This window comes from Phaenicophaeus curvirostris, chromosome 14 (assembly GCF_032191515.1).
Source record: "Phaenicophaeus curvirostris isolate KB17595 chromosome 14, BPBGC_Pcur_1.0, whole genome shotgun sequence".
Lineage (NCBI taxonomy): Eukaryota > Metazoa > Chordata > Aves > Cuculiformes > Cuculidae > Phaenicophaeus > Phaenicophaeus curvirostris.
The window spans coordinates 21,636,312-21,654,909 of NC_091405.1; the positions used below are offsets into that span (position 1 = coordinate 21,636,312).

Here is an 18,598-nt window from a genome sequence, read left to right on the forward strand (position 1 = left end):
TGAGAGTGGTTATAGAAGTTCTGAATGGACTCAGTGTGTTTCTAGTGATTACTTTTCAAGTAACTGCAGGCACTGTTTTTAACACAGGCCTCAGCTTCAGAACAATCTCATACTGTATAGAATATGGCTATTAAGCTGCAGCAGAAAAGTTGGTTCTTTTGTTAGGGGATTATAGTGCATTACTGATAAATCTGGTAGGAGATTCAGTCTTAAAGCTCCTTGTGGAAGATGAGAACAAAGAAGGATGGTATTTCAGCAGCCATCTGTCAGCTGGCACACTAGCAGTATTTTTATCTAGGTGAGATTTCACACTGAAGTTGCCTTCCAGCAGCACTTCTCGTCAAGGCTGGGCTGGGTGCGCTTTGGAATGTGTGTACCACTGCTTCTCACCTCTCAGTCGCTGCGACAATCACCTGGAATGACACTTTCTAATTGATGTTGCTGTCTTAAACCTACTGCTAGAAGGGTCATAACCACCCCCAAACATGTTTTGGATGCTTTTATAGAGTGGAAAACCAAAGTATGTCCTGAAACCTTTGACAAGAGGTTTAACAATATTTAATGCCGTAATTCCCAAGAGGACAGATGTCCTGTTGTGAGCCAAGCTAGGAGTATTTGGAATTGTGGTAAAATTCATTATAAGAAAGCTATTAAAGCGCAAATAACATGTTGTATACAACGTGATGCACTACTGAGCATGCAGAACACCTTAAAGCAAAAGATACAGAGTTCATTGTTTTGTTAACCTGACAACAGCTTAAATGTCAGCATGAGGTTATTTCTTTCCTAATTGTTTTTAAAAAAAAACCCATAAGGAGGCCAATCTACGTTTGTTGTGTTGGGATGGAGGGCTACAGACAACTTTGTTGCCACAGTGGCATATGTGTTCAGCCATATTCTCAGCCATCTGAACAAGACAGGACATTCTATTGAATTGTGCTTCCTCTTAATTGTGAAATCTGTTAGTACTTTTGCTGTAGGGAGCAAATTCTGTTGATTGGGTTTAACAAGTCGATGAGCATTACTTATCTAAAAAGTCTTACCTTTTCATGCCACTCTAAGAAGAATGTTAAAGGTGTACATTAAGGAAATATGCCATCCTGAATAACAACAGTAATGGAATACCAAAGTCTCCTTTGTTGGCAGCCAATCAGTTCACCTTGGAAAAAGCGAGTGAAACGTCATAGCACAGCAGACTGGCCAGTACTGCTTGGATTTGGGTTTGGTGCTGCTGTACAAGCGGGTCAGTACTCAGCACTGCTGCAGCACCAAGCTCACTGTGACTCGCCTGGATGTACTCCGTTCGGCTTTGTACCTGGCTTTTGTTCCTGCTCCACTGTTGGCAACCAAAGGCCAACAGTGTTGCAGGAGAGGTGCCAGCTGGAAGGAGAGGCCGCTGTGGATAGGGCCATCGCTTTGGAGTTTGTTTGGAAAGGGTGTGCTAGTTTATCAGATGGTGTGTATTACGAATGCAAATCAACAAATTGAAATGCACAGTTAATCATGTACACTCATATCACTAAGAAATAACTATTAAATAAAGGCATGATTATTTTTAGAGACTCCTCCAGGATCCAAAGCACACTGAGCAATTGTAACTTCAAAAATACAGTTGAGCTACTTGCCTTATGTTACTATCACAGCCTTAGGAGACTTGGGCATAGTAGCGTGCTTATTCCAAGTATCCTATTTTATTCTTCATTTAATCCTTGTATATTTCATCTCTTGGCAATATATGTTAGCGAGTCAATCCTTACTGTCCTTCCACTCCTAAGTGTTTCTTAAGCCCAAAGAAACTCAATACCTTTTTTTTATAAGTAAAAACTTACTTTCGTAACAACTTCTGACCTTCTAAAATAAATGCGGCTATAGTTTAATTATAAAAGCAGTTTATGTAATGCTGATACATTTTTACGATGTAATTTTTTAATGTGTTGTCTTCTCTCTGGAACTCACAGACATAAATACTGCATCCATCCCATGATGAGCTACCAAACTAGCATTAACATTGCAGGTTCCTAGTTCTCTGATTCCTAAATTCTTTTAACTATTGCATGCATGGATTTAAACAAGGAAAATACATACAGAATGAGCACCATTTAGTACAATCAAAATAACTACTGATCAAGTAGTCCGAGCAATTACTCAAGCTTAATTTTCACCAATGCAGGTTATTTTGCAGGAAATCTATAAATGACCAGACCGATTCACCTGATACTGAGTATTCTGCTGACTGAATTTACACAGCTTTCTTTCTATCAAATATTATTAAAGAATTTCTGGTACATAAACAACGATACATGCAATATGATCCTTTTACTAAGAAAAATAAATGTACAGTTCTGTTAAATAAAGACCAAGTGCTATTATATACAGTCTAGCAACTGAAAGGCCTTGTGAGACATTCAGGTCTAATTTGAATACTTTCCAAATAAATACCAAATAATGCAAAATTTACAAACAGAACACCAGCAGTATTCTCACGGTAATCAATTTACAAATAAAAATTTAGTATTTCAATTAACCAAATGAGTAGCAGCTCCTTCATAAATATTAAGGCATATCACATAGCATCAAAATGGAACCGATGAGCCTCCTGTCGCTTCTCTCTGTCATCTGCTTTCTGAAAAATAACAATAAAAAACACTCTGTGGGATCTGGAACAATACTGTCACGGAAATGACTTCTCAAATGTCACAGAAAGGCTGATTTTTTCCAAGTCACTCATTTGACAACAGGCAAAAAAGCTTAGTAAGCCCCCCAATAATTAGCTGTTAAATTACGTTGGCTTGAAATAGCAATAATCTACTTGGCTTCTGCCGTTAGTGTTGAGCTGTTTTGGTATTTACGACCCATTATTTTCTATTATTTCCAATAATGCTTTTTTAAAAGAAATATTTAAAAAATGAAGAATGTAGTATGCATTTATTTAGTCTGCATTATAAACAAGAGATGGAATTACTCTGTAATAACTGTAAATGTCAACTATGTTACACTCAAAATGTGGTTATTTCTTAAAAGGATCTGTTAAATACAACTTTAGACAAAGATGGTAGTTCAGCCCACAATCTGCACCGAGCAGGCTATAAACGTTCCCTGGTTTTGCTTGTACTATGGAAATCTGAGGTAAGATGAATTTCCCTGCTTACCTGTGTAGAACACTCATTGCTGGGCTGAAAGAGTAGTTGGGTTAGTGCTTGGCAAAGAACAGTGTGTTTACCTTGCCCCTGCATTCCCTGCTGGGGTGAAAGCGCATCCCTCCCACATGCCACCTCTGGTGGAACAGCGCTGAGAGCACTTCTAAAGGATTCCTGAACACTTTCTATGAGCTTGGCTAGAAAAGTGTTTTGCCACGACAGCCAGTATGTGTAAATCTGAGTGTAAGAGAATTTAGAGAAATGATTGAAATGCTTTTTCATTTCCTTATACCTCACTCTTTTTTTGTTGATGAATAAAACACAGAAAAGCCTGTACAGCATGCCACTGTGTGGGCATTCAGGGTTGTAGCGCAGCTGATAAACAGACCTGGCAATTTTGGTAGGAATTGGTGCATGGGTTCTGTCACTAAAGTTTGTCATCGGTTTGGCTCCAGGCCAAAGATTTCTTCATCAGAGAGTGTTAATGTGGGATAGCAACTCTGTTGGATTAACTGTGGATTTCACTGCATTTTGTGGCAGTGGCAGAGCTGTCGGTGATGTTTGAGATGTTTCAGTCTGGCTTTTCGGCACAGACTATCACTGGCAGTAGTGTTCTGAATGTCAGACATGGGGTGGGAAGAAGGGAGTGGCATGTTCCTTCCTGCATCAAAATGCTTGACACACTGCTCAACATTTTATAGTCTCACTTAGAAAGCAATTTTCACTCCATTTCTTGTATGCTTCCTGAAAAAAATATTACTTTAAATTTGACAGTAACTGATACCCTGATGAATCCATCAGACCCCTCTAGCAGTGCTACCGTCAGTCGGTGGGTATTCAGGACTCGCACCAGGACCACAGCACATTATAATGGATCAGAAGTCAGGAATATCAAGGGACTCAGCTAGTGTCTAGCAGACTATATTGTAAGATGAATAACGTAAATTATTCCTCAAATTCTCTTTGATTTGTTGTACCAAAACTAAAACCTAGTAACTGAGTTTCAAAAGCTTGCTTTTTCTCAAATGGATTTATAATTTCTGTGGCATGGCAGAGCAACGTACTATCCCTAAATCCCACAGTTATTTGAACAATACAATACTTGGCTGGCAGATGAGTGGATAAGAACTACTGTAGACAAAGGGCTCCTCCTCATCTGCAGAGGTCAATGTAGGTGGTTTATTTTAACTGCTGAATAAAACACTGCAGCTTACAACCAGATCTGTCCTCTGGGGGAAAAGAAGAGATAGTAACTGCCAGCGCATACCCCCTTCCCTTTGCTACAGGTACTCTAGAGATCTGCAAGGGAAACAGCATCTGAGCAGAACAGTATTTGTATGTAAGGATTACTGAGAGAGGCAGTAAGCCAAGAACAAGCTTAGAAACAAGAAACTTTGGAGTTTAACTCCCAGTCATGGCAGGGATGCACCGTACAGCCTTGGCCGAGGTTCCTTTTTATTCCATACCTCAACCAATTTCTTCTAAAAGTTGTGAAGGTAAAATCAATCGGAGGGCACTAGAAAATTATAGGAATTAACAAATGTTTATGCAGTAGTCTGAAATTACACACAATTTATCCAACTATTTGTGCTTATTTTGAGCAAGATGCAGCCGTTGGAAATTACTTTATAATCTAAACCAATGTCATTCACATACACCTCATAGGGTCTAAAATGGCTTGGAAAGTTCTTGCACTGGGCTGAGTGCCTTTTTACACTGCAATACATGAAGAATTATACGAAGAATTGTTTTAAACGTTGAGATTAACTCTCCTTTTCTCCAGATGGAATTGTAGAGTTAATCCTTCTCAGCTGAAGTCCAAGCATTTTTTCTGCTTAAGATGTGCTGCAGACAGAGTTACATCCAGCCAGTCTGCAGTCCTCACAACCAGTTTGCAGTGCTTTCTTGGGACAGTCATCATAAACTTTGTATTTCTCTGCTTTTGAGTTTTATTCCCAGCCTTACTGTTATTTGGAGACTGTATTTAACATTTTGAGGAGTGCAGACTGAGAGACAAGTAACATTTAAATATAAAGCATGCGCAAAACCTATCTGAATGTTTAACAAGGTCGTTTTATTTCCACAAGCACAAAATAACAGTTCCTCCATGTCAAAATGTGCAGTAATTTTATGTGACAGCTAAGATTACGGTTTGGGTGTATAGTAGCATTTATCGGCAATCCTGCCAGTTGGATATGATTGTGATCTGTGCATAGTTAAGAAAAATGGGAATGCATTTCTTTTGCGACATAAAAGGCCTCTTTCAAAATGCTTCTTCAAATCAATGGATTTCTATATGCTGCATGTATAATTCAGACACGCTGAGGCAAGCAGCCACTGTGCACACGACTGGCTCCCTATAGTCTTGAATGCCAATGTCAGTGCAATCAGCAAAGGCAACTACAGACAAAGGGATATTTTCCTTATTTTTAGATTACCAGCAGAACTCAAGATAAATAAACTGAGTTTATATTCCACTTTCCAAAACAGTACTCTTTAAAAGTCTGCAAAATAGAACGCTGAGATATGAAACGTCTTGTTTAATTGGGAATAACGTCTTGTTTAATTGGGAATAACAGCTTAATGGCAAAAGCTTATCCATGTTGCTCTTCATTTCCCTTTTTAGGTGTCTTAGAGCTTAAATAAAAACTATGCCAATTTTTTAAGCTTGCAGTAAATACTGAATTAATAATAAACGACTTTTGGGAATTAATGCAGTCTGTGTCAGAAATTACATTGTAGGAAGCTATTCTAAAAAAACAATGTACAAGGCTGTAAAATATTAGGAAGTGTTAAATAGTATGGAAAATACAGGAAAAATGTAGTTAATTAAGCTTACCTTTTCTTGCCAGTGTAATATGCCAATTATTGCCAAGATGAAAACGCAGACACCAATTAAGGCTATAGCTGTTAGCAGCACAATGTTACTTGGGGTCAGATACAGCTTGGCACTCCAGCTATCCAAAAGAAGAAAATTCAAGGAAACATTAATACCTTTCATTAGGAAGCAGACAAGAGGTTTAACTCACAAAGATGAAAAGAACCTGCTAGTGTAAGACAGATAACAATGTGGTCTACAGAAACCAGTGGCTATACTTTCAGGTCATGCCAGGTCCAAAATCAGTTTCTGTTAAACTTTCCAGGAATGCTACGGATCTCTTCAGGGACTGACTTTTTTCACATTAGGAGATTTATCTCCCAGTCCTGCCCAGGACAAAGAAAAATGTGTAGGAAAACCTCCCACAAAACTGCCTGGGGCTGGGAGAGATGGAAAAGCTAGGTGAAGTAAGGCCATAGGACAGATTGTCTTCTCCACATGAGCAGCTCCTTTGGAAAGGCTCATGGGGTCCTGGTGGTTAGGTTTGGCATCTCTTGGTCTGCAGTTCACCCAGGGACAACTGCAGTTGTAGGCAACTGATTAAGGCAGGAGAATGTTGGAGAGCAACCAAGTCAAGCACTTTAAGGGCTTCTGTTACTCCAGTGTTGTGGGTTCCTGAGGCTCAGTTACCCCCTTTTTTTGTTTCGGTCCTCCTGGCTTCCTGTGCTGGGAAGGGTGTTTGCAGGAGGCTGTGTGTCAAGGCAGCACTGAGGCCTCTCAGGAAACAACATCTATGTTAAACAAATATAAATCTATCTTTATCAATGACCTGGATGAAGGCATCGAGTGCACCCTTAGCAAGTTTGCAGATGACACTAAGCTGGGTGAAAGTGTGATCTGCTGGAGGGTAGGGAGACTCTGCAAAGGGATCTGAACAGGCTGGACCGCTGGGCTGAGTCCAATGGCATGAGGTTTAACAAGGCCAAATGCCGGGTCCTGCACTTGGGGCACAACAACCCTATGCAGTGCTACAGACTAGGAGAAGTCTGGCTGGAGAGCTCCCTGGAGGAGAGGGACCTGGGGGTGTTGGTTGACAGCCGACTGAACATGAGCCAGCAGTGGCCCAGGTGGCCAAGAAGGCCAATGGCATCTTGGCTTGGATCAGAAATGGCGTGACCAGCAGGTCCAGGGAGGTTATTCTCCCCCTGTACTCAGCACTGGTGAGACCACTCCTTGAATCCTGTGTTCAGTTCTGGGCCCCTCACCACAAGAAGGATGTTGAGACTCTGGTGCGAGTCCAGAGAAGAGCAACAAAGCTGAAGAAGGGGCTGAAAAACAGGCCTTATGAGGAGCGGCTGAGAGAGCTGGGGTTGTTTAGCCTGGAGAAGAGGAGGCTGAGGGGAGACCTCATTGCTCTCTACAACTACCTAAAAGGAGGTTGTGGAGAGGAGGGAGCTGGGCTCTTCTCCCATGTGACTGGGGACATGACGAGAGGAAACGGCCTCAAGTTCTGCCAGGGGAGGTTTAGGCTGAATATTAGGAAAAAATTTTTCACAGAGAGGGTCATTGGGCACTGGAACAGGCTGCCCAGGGAGGGGGTTGAGTCACCTTCCCTTTAAGGCACAGGTGGATGAGGTGCTGAGGGTCATGGTTTAGTGTTTGATAGGAATGGTTGGACTTGATGATCCGGTGGGTCTCTTCCAACCTGGTGATTCTACGATTCTATGAAATCTGACTTCTTCTCATGATGCTCTCCTCTGCTACTTCCAGTGTCCATAAAGTTTATGGGAAAGCAAAAATAGATCATGGATGACAGAAAATGTTTCTCCCAATACAAACCATTAAATACCTCAAGACTATACATAAATTTTCTTCATCTGGTAGATGTTATTCCTGTAGTTGTTAATCAACAACTCAAGTGGCACATCACTTCTCAACTGCTTTTAGTCCTATGGTAAGATTAACTGCTGAAACTGATGTCATGATATTTTCTGCTTGACAAATGCAAGTGACCTCACTAGTAGATCAAGCGGCAAAAAGCAGCTGGAATATGTGAGTAATGTTTTCTGTAATAGTGAAGAGAGAAACAGGCTTTCTTCCTGGGATAAACATTTTAATTGCAAAGTGAATTCATTGTTCAAGCTCTTGTGTAACCAACCCCTTCACCTTTACTTAAAGACAAACATTCATACCTGGGGCAACAGATGCTGCGTTCAGAAGGGCTGAACTAAAGCTTTTATATGCAACTGGACAGAAATTGCATGTTTGCTGAAACAAAAATGCTTGCTTCAGTCATTACCATGCTTGCAATTTGTCAAAAAGAATGGTGGTTAATCTACAAATATGTTATTACTTACAGGAGATGAGCTGGAAATACATTTTGATTGTTATTTGAGCTGGTGGTAGATTTTGGTTGTTTATGGGCACTACCAAAGAGTCTGTGTAAATCCTGGAGAAGTATTCTGCCTCACCACAGCAGCGGCTACCCCTCTCCACCGCTCTTTGTAAATCTGCTTTCTGTACAAGTGATTATTTTTAAACCTACCATAATGCCCAATTTAAACTCTGTATTAATGTGCTTTTGTGAAGGGCAAATCCAAATGATGACATTACCTTCGAGGAACATTATGAGGATAGGGGATGACAATAAGCTGTGAGTTTGGGATAATAGCTGTCCATTCTTGTTTTCTTATGGCCTGAAAGAAAAACAAATGCTATGTCAGTTCTTAACCGGCCATCACCCTTAGAAGCAAAGACATTCTCTGTTGACACAGACAAAAGGAGAAACAAAAAAGTTGCTTTTAAAATTTTAAATATAAGTGATTATTCCCTTACATTTGTATAAACCTTTTATTCTGAAAGCTCGGAAGGGCTTTAAAAGACAAGTAAAAAGCAAAATAACGATTGCTGACTTGAAACACAGAATCTGCCTAAAAGAAAAAGCAACAACATGATAGGGAAAGAAGAACAGAACCATTTATACCAAGGAGACCAGCAAAGCAATTCTCCAAATCAGAACTTGGCCAGTACACTGATTTGAATACCTCACTTTTTAAAGTAGAGCCATATGTCTTTAATAACTGAAAAAAGTCAGGACCCTACTTTTATGTTTCAGCTGAAGATTAGCTGAAACACAGCTAACTCCCTACCCCATAAACCAGGACTATGTAATTTACCCACGGTAACACTGAGGACAACTCCAGTCATCTTTTGCTCTGAGTGTTAGCTGCAGAGCTTACACACCCCAAACCCAGGCACACAAGGTTCTTTTTAGCAGACTCTTCTGTTTGCAACCTGACTGCTGTGATATTCCTGCTTCTGAAAGAAGAAAGTGTCCCTAGTGGTATTTCCACCCAGACCCTATTGGGAAATGTAACACCATAAATATTAGTTTGCAATCTTAAATCTCAACCAACCTTTTCTCCTAAAGGACGAGGAATGCCAACAAACAAATGGTCGAGGAAATTCGCACTACGTCCCAAACCCAGGACATTGTATGGCAACTGGAGAGCAAAATGTGCTGACTGGCTAAGCTGTCCAGCTGAAACAGAGTTAGAAGAGGAGCCCAGGTCACTGTTTTAGGAAATAAACCCAACCCCCAAAACACCAGCTTTCAACACAAATACACATTTCAGAATCATTAATAAAAATATTTCCAAAATTTCAACTAACCACGTTAATTTTTAAAGGCTCAGTCCTGTATTTCCAAACTACTTGTGGGTGCTCACTTGGAGAACAGCTGAAATGCTTTAGATCCCTAGGTAAGATGATTTGTTTGAGCACCAAATCTACATTAAACTGAATCTCTACTACTTATTACCTGCATTTATTTTGATATAAGTAGTGCCCGGTCTTTTGCACCACTGATTTACAAGCTCAGACTCAACATGCAAAGGTTCACTTTAATTCTTATTAAACAGTAACTACTGTTTTTTCTTGTGTCACAAAATTTGCTTAGTAAATTCTCATGAACAAATTCTCAAATAATAAATTGATTTAATGAAAACAGCATTAGAGTGGGTGCAAGTTCGGCCCTAGTGAGAGTGTGTAATTATAAATAATTAAAGGAGACACTGTAGGGGAAAAATAACATTCTTTGTTTCCTGAAAAGGCGACAGGGAAACAGACAAGTGTGGCAGCTATCAGCAGGTTCACTAACACCCCATTTCCAAAATATCTGATTAAAAGTATTAGAGGTATCTTCTAATTTCTGGAAAACTGATTTGGATCCTGTGCAAACTCTGCTCATTCTCTAGAAAGCCTCTTAGTAAGTGATCTGGTTACATAGCACGAATCATACCAGCGCATCGTAAATACTGCAGTGCATTCAGCCCTTCACCAGATTAATAGAAATTAATTCAAGGGATACTTGACAACCACAAGCAGATCTGTCATCAACAGAAACAGTTTTTCACACAGACACGATGTACAGTCAGTATTATTTAAGTCTCAGATTTTTCTCTAACACCTGACAGATTACACCTGAAACTGTATAACTTAAGTGACAAAGCGTAACAGGACGTGAATCAAAGAACAAGAATTGACATGGTGTAATGAATTTACAGCCAGCTCTTCTGCTGCTGTATCCTCTTACAGGGCACAGGCTAGTTTATGCATTAGATGGTGATGATTTGAACCCCTCTTCAATGCAGTGTTTACTTCATGGTTGTATTTTTCCAAACCTCCCCACTCTCCACCAGCATTTTAGGAAGAAGCTTGCCATGTGCTGCCAGGTGTGTTTTGAAACAGGCCTACTTAACCATGAGGTAAACAGTCTGTGATATAGTAGATGTAGAACTGTGATGATTTTATTATAAAAGACAAGATAAACATCAGCTAAATAGGCTTAGATGAGATCTAAAATATCAACTTGATGCAGTTACCTCTTTATCAAGCTAAAATGCTATTAGCACAAAGAAACAGTTTTCCTAAAGATGAGGCGTATTTTACATTTTCTCCATGCTGAATCATGTAACGAGCAGGCAGACATGGCAACATGTGAACAGGATTCTAGTCCTTTGGTGTGAAGGCAAGGTCCACTGTGTACATGGCTAGGCAAATTCCAAGATTATGGAACCTGTGGCGGACAGCTGAGAAGCTGTTCACTAAGGGTGGGGATTTTTCCAATTTGTTGAGGACTTGAGTCTGTCCCCGCTTTGTCACTAATTTCCCTCGCGTGATTTGGGCTAAGCTGCTCAATCTCTAGGTCTCAATTTCCAAATCTAAACTTTGAGTAATTCTCAGAGTAAGAACATCATATGTGAAAGCACTGGTCACCAATATGAAAGCAGCAAGGCACAAAGGTAGATTTACGAAACTCGACTTACAAAAACCAAATAAGGTATTACTTGATGATGCTATAACATAAAAAAATTTTCTTTGAAAATTTGTTTTTGCTAATGCTGAATTCGGAAGGACTTTTCCCAAAAGAACGAGGTACCCCTGTAATATTTAACACTGAAAAGCTTTTAGATTGACTTCTAAGTGAAATATCTAGGATTATGAGGAGACTGCAACTGAGATCTTACTTTTTCCTTTCACCATGCAAAGGAAATGAATGTCAACTAAATTAAAGGAAATAAAAGAAAATGTTGTACCCTGTGTGCAGTCAGCCTTAAAGAGGTTAGAGAGTCAGGTACTGCAGCTACAATTCTTAAAAGCATTGAATAATTTCATGGCTATTAACACTGGTTCTTATGCCTGCAAAGATAAGGATAATGAAATCTTATGCTTCAGGATGTAAATAGATCATTTTCAAAGGTCAGAAAGGAATGTTTTCTTCTACCTAGCAGGCAGAAAGTGTGCATGTACCTTTCTTTATTTGCTTTTTAAATTGGGGAGATACTAGCTAGGCAGGACTTGGGATGACAGCATAGAGAAGGACCTAGTTTACCTTAAAGCTGGCTACAACTCTGAGATCTTTGAGACTATTTCTGCTTTACTCCACCTGTGTCTATCACATATTCTGTAAGAATTTGATGGCCACACAAATGCTCCACTTAGAACAAGTAAGACTGGCAAGTGTTCATCTGAGAAACATAAAATATTGAACAAAGATTAAAAAGAGAAATTACAGAGTACCGATAACGGTTTATCGCCGTTTCTAAAGTTCTCAGTTACCAGTAATTAATTTACTTATGACAGTACTTCACATTTAATTTAAATAACTAGCTGTTTGCTCTGTTGTCAAACTACTGTGAACAGTTTTCTACTTATTGCAAGGGGATTTTAAAGTATGATTCTGTCTTCAAGCAGGAAGGTGGGATTTATTTATCTTACTAAGGTTGTTCAAGCTTTGAAAGTCTATGCAAGCGAGATGGAGAAAGCACCTGTTGCTTCACAGTTGTACCTATAAACAAGAATTAAAAACCCATCTCCTGTCCATGTGGCAAATTATTACTCTTTAATGCAACTTTAAAGACTATTCAACACAGTCTTTTGCCTATGCTTGTTTCAAAAATGTTACTTTGTAGCACCCAGATACCACAGGCTAGGGTACTGGTATCAGTGTTGGTGTTTCTATTTTTGTTTTAAATCATAAGTCACTAAGTTTATTGCTCAAAAAAACCTTGGGTAAAGAACCTCAGCATTTTAAGACATGTTTTTCAGTGGTTTCAGCCTTTCAGAGACAAATTTTTACAGAACAGCTAATGAAGCTGGGCAGCCAAACTCTGCAGTTTGATATTCAGAAATAATTCTGAACACCTCTGAATCGATCCCCTTATTTTCGAAGCCTGGCGTACAACATTGGAAGCCATACATATAATTAACCTTTTGAAAGTCTTGTCTGGCTAATGCGCCGTCCATGACACAGACAGTCTTTGTTCTTTTGTATCTGAATTAAGGCATTTCCCTTGGCTTCCATTACACCGATGTACACTTGCTGCCAGCTCATGTGTGGCACTGTGTACCCTGGTTTCAATTGCAGTGGCCTGCACAGTTGATTTCAAGGTGACTAGAACCAAGCTGCGTAACTGTGTAAACAAAGTCCATTTAACTTGATGAAGGGGAGGTGACTGCACTTATAAGTAGAAGTGATGCTTCAGAACCCGCATTCACAAAACGGATACTCTTCAGTCCGTTTAAATACGCTTATTTCATGGACTAATAGAACAGAACATACAAGATCACTACACAGAGCTGAAAGACTAGTGGAACCTCTGATTTCAAACCCATAATCTCCTGGAGTGCCATTCTTTTGATTTTCTTTCTTTTGTTATGCTTTCCTTGACAAAATATAATTTTTTTTAAGTAGTCTGTTAAAGCCAAACACATTAATTCCAAATACAGCAATAATATTTAGGCTTTCAAAAGTCACCCAAGTTCAATATATTAGAGGACTGAGTAGCTAAATGTATTTTCATAAAGAAAAGCATTATGTCATTATTTTTTGCCAGTTGCTGTATTTTCCTCTAATTTGCAAAATGATGCTTTTATCAGAGGCTTTAATATGTTCACCAAAAGAGAAACTGTGCATATTTGTGAAGTGTGAATCAACTTGTCAACCACCCCGGCAAAGTCCGAGTTAGAAAATGTAACAAAGAGTTGCCATGTTTTAGACATATATTCTTTGTACATGTTGACAACGCAGGCAGCTGTTCTGGTACAAAACCAGTTCACTGTGTAACACACAGTTGGAGCTGTTGTCTGCAGCCTCAGACTACAAACGTGAAATTCCTTAAGCGTTTAAAGAAGTTGTTGCAATTTAATTTCCTTCCAGAGAGAGTAGGTCAGCAAAGATATGACCCACAGATGCAAGGGCCAGTACTGTTCCATCCTAATGCTTGTTTTGGCGATTGCTCTTCTTTGTAGCTGATTTAACAGTATTTCTTGTTGTAAAATTACAAGTGAATTAAGCAATGTGAAAGTAAAAGCAGAGAATATGTGCTCATTATTATTCTGCTATCTTTTAACAACACACTGGAATGTTACCAGGAGAGAGAATAATGCAAATGATGTTTTAAGAAAACCCTCATCATTATGAAAATTTCCTGCAGTTAAGGCTCGGCAGATCAAAGAACCTTAAAATGAATTAGATAAGGACAGCTATATGTGCTTTTATATTTCACTCTTCCCGTGAATATCGCATGTGGGAAAGGTACCATAACTCAGAACCAAAGACCTGCAGAATCAGGAAGATCAGAAGCAGAACGGTGGCCGTTGAGTACGGTGCGATTTACTTCAGCCCAGGGCTGGAACGATAACTTAAGAGTCAGTGACTGGGTAGTTTGGTTTCAGTGGTCCAGCCAATACCTCTTTCCCTGCTAAGGCGAGCGGGAAAGAACTGCTGACTTGGGGGAAAAAACAATGGTGAGCATTGTTTCAGTTGGAGAAAGAATCATGTTGTTACCCCTGTTACTTACGAAGAAAGAGATGAATTACTTTAAAAATACGATTACAAACTATAAGATTCTCTCATTATTGCTTTCATATAATGAAAAGCTTTGTATGTGGATTACTCCATGATATTATATAAGGAATGCAAATAAGTTGGTGGAAATCAGTTTTAAAACACTATATCGATACCATACTCTTAAAAGCTTAATGTGGAAAAGATGTTTTTTAAATTTATATGTGGCCCAAAAATGCCATGTGAGTTTGGAATTGACTGCAAGTACATAGCTATAAAAGTGTTGTTTGACCCATTTCTGGACAGTCAAATACAACACGACTCTGATGTAACAGACTGTTTTTCAAGATGATAACCTGCAGGCCGGTAATTCTAGTTAGAAGAACACTTACTGAATTTTATGAGTAGGACTTGCAAAAGAAGAAACTTTAGCCACAAATGTAATATAATAGCTTCAGAAAATGTGACTTTGAAAAGTTCCTGCAGGAATTATACAGACTTAAAAAATCCATTAACATATTACAGCTGGGAAACTGATCAGAAGTCAGCTTTATAAAACTCCCTGTAGTAATACTGCTAGAGTCACAAACGCAGTTGGAATTCATTACTGTTATTTCATAATGCCAAAACAGAAAAAGAAATGATTGCACTCTGTTAGGCTTTTTTTATTGTAAATAAGGTAGCAGTGCAGATGAATGGTACTACAGCACTATTAAATCATATTTGATAGCTATTTCCTACAGTAAATTGTAAAAAACACTGCATTTCTAAAACCACAGCCCACCTCCCACCCAAAAAAACCCAAACAACCAAATTTGGCAAACCCTAAAGATATTGTTTAAGAAAAATGTGTTTGTTCTTTGAAGAGAGAACCAGAAAATAAAGAGAAAGGTACAAGAAATATGTCCCAATTTTAAGCTACCTTTCTTCCCCACAGATTTTAGGAATTCATAAGCTATGTACGTTCTTCTGTGACACAGAGGTCTATAGTTAGAAGAACATCTTTGTTTTGCCACGGGGTTATTTTATAAGCTTGCTTAAGTAGTAAGGGGCAAAGTGTCAAACACACAAAACAAATGCATCTAAACTTGTATTTCCTCGAAGTGGGGTTTAGAACCAGGTTATACTACAGTGAATCAACCTTTTAACAGATATTCTGCACTTGAGATGCCACAAATCCATTATTTTGTCATCGTCTGATTAAAATTATGTCACTTTATTAAAATAAGATTCTAAAACGCAGCATGTGATATATCATCAAATACACCAAGTTTCAGACCTCTACAGTTGCCAGTTGCAAGAGTTCACTTCAACTTGTAAGTCTGAGACTGTGTTAATTACAAGTCATCAGCAAGAGTAAAACCTACTCTGACTACATGAACAGGGAATCTCAATGAGCTTAATTACATTCAAAGGAAAGGTTATGTTGTATGTTTTTTTGATTTGTAGCCATTTTATAGCACTTTCCTAAAGAAGTAAAAAAGGGTCATTTTGATGTTTTACTGATGTGCTTCTTTTCTCACACAAAAAATGTCTTTTTCATTACTGAGGCAGTAACTCATTGGTACTCCTGTTTCAAGGCCACTGTCATTTCTTAATACATAATTGCTAAGGAACTAGTAGATAAGCAGACCCTTGAGAGCTTATGCTGTTTCACAAACTGGTGATATTGTACCCAATGACTTTTCAGGTGGGGCAAGACACAGTCAACTGTTCAAACCCAATTTGCATGGGGCAGAAGAAAAAAGAATGCTCTTGCAATATCTGTAATAAATACACAATCTGTAAAGAAAGAAGAGAAAGTCTGGGGTGGGGGTTGGCCTTGTAAATAGAAGACCCTATTCCAAAGCGGTCCTGTTTCACTCTGTAAACTTGTTTCCAGCTCTTTTGGTTGCAAAGGCATATCATAGAATCATAGAATCACCAGGTTTGAAAAGACCCATCAGATCATTAAGTCCAACCATTCCTATCAAATACTAAACCATGCCCCTCAGCACCTCGTCCACCCATCCCTTAAACACCTCCAGGGAAGGTGACTCAACCACCTCCCTGGGCAGCCTTTCCGTGAAACCAACCGTCCAACCTGAACCTCCCCTGGCGGAGCTTGAGGCCATTCCCTCTCGTCCTGTCCCCCGTCACTTGGGAGAAAAGCCCAGCTCCCTCCTCTCCACAACCTCCTTTTAGGTAGTTGTAGAGAGCAATGAGGTCTCCCCTCAGCCTCCTCTTCTCCAGGCTAAACAATATACACAGACAGACCATGCCACGTGTATTCCGTTATGAAATTGCCTTACCTGACCCATTTTTCAGGTATCCGTTGGCATCTACAGTAGTGTACATGATGTAGGGACCTGGCTGATTCACGCCAAAAGGCTGCAAGGGCGAGGGAGGGAAGCGAGCAAAAATTTAGGAACAGACAAAGCTATAGTAGTAAAACAGCAAACTAAAGGAAAATGGTTCTAGATTAATCATTTCCTTTTGATATGGATAATTTCAAAAGCTTGCAACTGTTTAGTCATAGAATTGTATAGAAATTATTTTTTCAAACTAAGGCTAATCAGCTGGCTAAGTAACATTTAGTTTCTCGTGAAGAAAGCAATACTACTCAGTCCTCTGGCAAAAGGTTTAAAGTTTCCTTGGAAGTTACAAGTAAAATAACCCCCGACAGAAATTCAAAAAAATAACTGCATGTTCTGAAAAAGCAGAGCTCATTTGCTATTGCCTGAGAGAACGTGCTATCTTGATGGTTCCTCTGAATTGAAAAATACTACACAAAGTCAAAATTTTGTTATTGTTATTCAGCAGTGTTTTATTTATTTCATAAAAGTGCTTGAATGGTTACTTGTCAAGTACCAGTGTAGACTGGTATCTATTTATTCCACTCTTGAGGGAGAAAACATACTTAAACAACAAGATACAGTTATGAGGAAAATAAATAGATGAAAAACAAATTTAAAAAATAAATAAAAATCAAAGAAAGTTGTGTGAGTGCTGAACATAACAGATACAGCTAAGAAAGCTGGGGGGAATGATCATCTGATGTGGTGGGGAGGGGAAGGAGAGGGGCAGACTTTAAAGAAAGTTTTCCTTTTTTTTAGTGCTGAATTCAAGCTGAAACCAGGACATCAAATGGAGCAAAGATCTTTCAAGTGAGTTACAGAAAGAACACTAAAAGAGATGATGACAAAAATAGTAAGTTCTAAACCATACAAGTAAGCGATAATGATAAGAGATAGGATCAAAGCCTTAAAAATAATAATTTATTAGAATGAAGAGTAAGGAGCCCACAAAGGTGATGTTACTGCAGATGGATGGAAAAAGAGTAAATAAGGTCGAAATGCAATTTTTTTTGGCACCAAGCATTGGTATTCTGCCATAATGTGCTTTGCGTTACCTTCTAACAGAGAACTTCTGTTACGGTGAGGCAACAGCATTTCTATGATCTCAATAACGGAATTTTCACCAGCATCTGTTGTCAAGGTTTCCTCTCTTCAGTTTTGTAACTGAACTAATAACACTGTCAAATACTCTCATTATTTTACATCAGAAATTAAACCCTATGTCTTAAAATAGGAGTGAAGAAGTTGTTGGTCCTGTTTGAAGCACTATTTGTATTCTTCAGTCAAAATTAAACTTCATGCTTTTGCAGAGGTGAGGTGCTAATGCCAGCTTTGGTTCCTCTAAGTTCTCTTTTAGGCCAGCTTCCACTATGAACACTGTTAAACAGTTTGCTAATTGACAGTGACGTGGGTGAGCTGCATGGTCTCTGGAGAGCATTCTAGTACTTGACACGGAAATGAGCACACATCCTGTAGACATCTGCAGGATCATCAGAACCCAGTCTACTTCTTTCCCCTCCATCCTTCAGCGTACCCGCTTGCTGTGTTTCAGTCCCGAGGTGGCTCTATGTCTGGATCTGTCCTGTAACCAGTTCTGCCTGGCCTCTCTGCCTGCCCAGAACAGGACACGCTACACAGCCTGCGCATCTGGCTGCGTTACACATGTATTCCTCTATGTGGTGTGACCCACCCCCGTGATCCTGGGCAACAAAGGTCCCTGCAGTCGGTCAGTTGATTTCAGCAGCTGGCAGAAGGCATGGCTCTCCAGAAGCCAGAACCTGGCCAGGCACCATTTGGATTACTCGCTGTTCCCTCAACAGCACCGTGAACAGAAAGTTTGGTATAACAAGGCCTCAGCTTCTCCGGAGCTACCCAGTAATGCAAAGCGGCAGTTATACTCACTGTTACTTTCCGAGGACAGTCATTAGAGCAGAGGCCACTGAGAACTGCAAAAACA

The 18,598-nt window shown here is 39.4% G+C and overlaps 1 protein-coding gene across 1 annotated transcript in view; it reads right to left on the reverse strand.

Annotated features, from left to right (window-relative positions):
• Positions 1–751: 751 nt before the first annotated feature.
• Positions 752–18,598, reverse strand: part of ITFG1 (integrin alpha FG-GAP repeat containing 1) — a 65,648-nt gene continuing 47,801 nt past the window's right edge. The window contains exons 13-18 of the mRNA XM_069868568.1: positions 18,544–18,587; positions 16,597–16,675; positions 9,372–9,496; positions 8,569–8,651; positions 5,977–6,094; positions 752–2,623 (exon numbers count right to left, since the gene is read on the reverse strand). Of these exons, the coding sequence (XP_069724669.1) occupies positions 2,564–2,623; positions 5,977–6,094; positions 8,569–8,651; positions 9,372–9,496; positions 16,597–16,675; positions 18,544–18,587 (509 nt within the window). The 3' untranslated portion in view covers positions 752–2,563. The remainder of the gene's footprint in view (positions 2,624–5,976; positions 6,095–8,568; positions 8,652–9,371; positions 9,497–16,596; positions 16,676–18,543; positions 18,588–18,598) is intronic.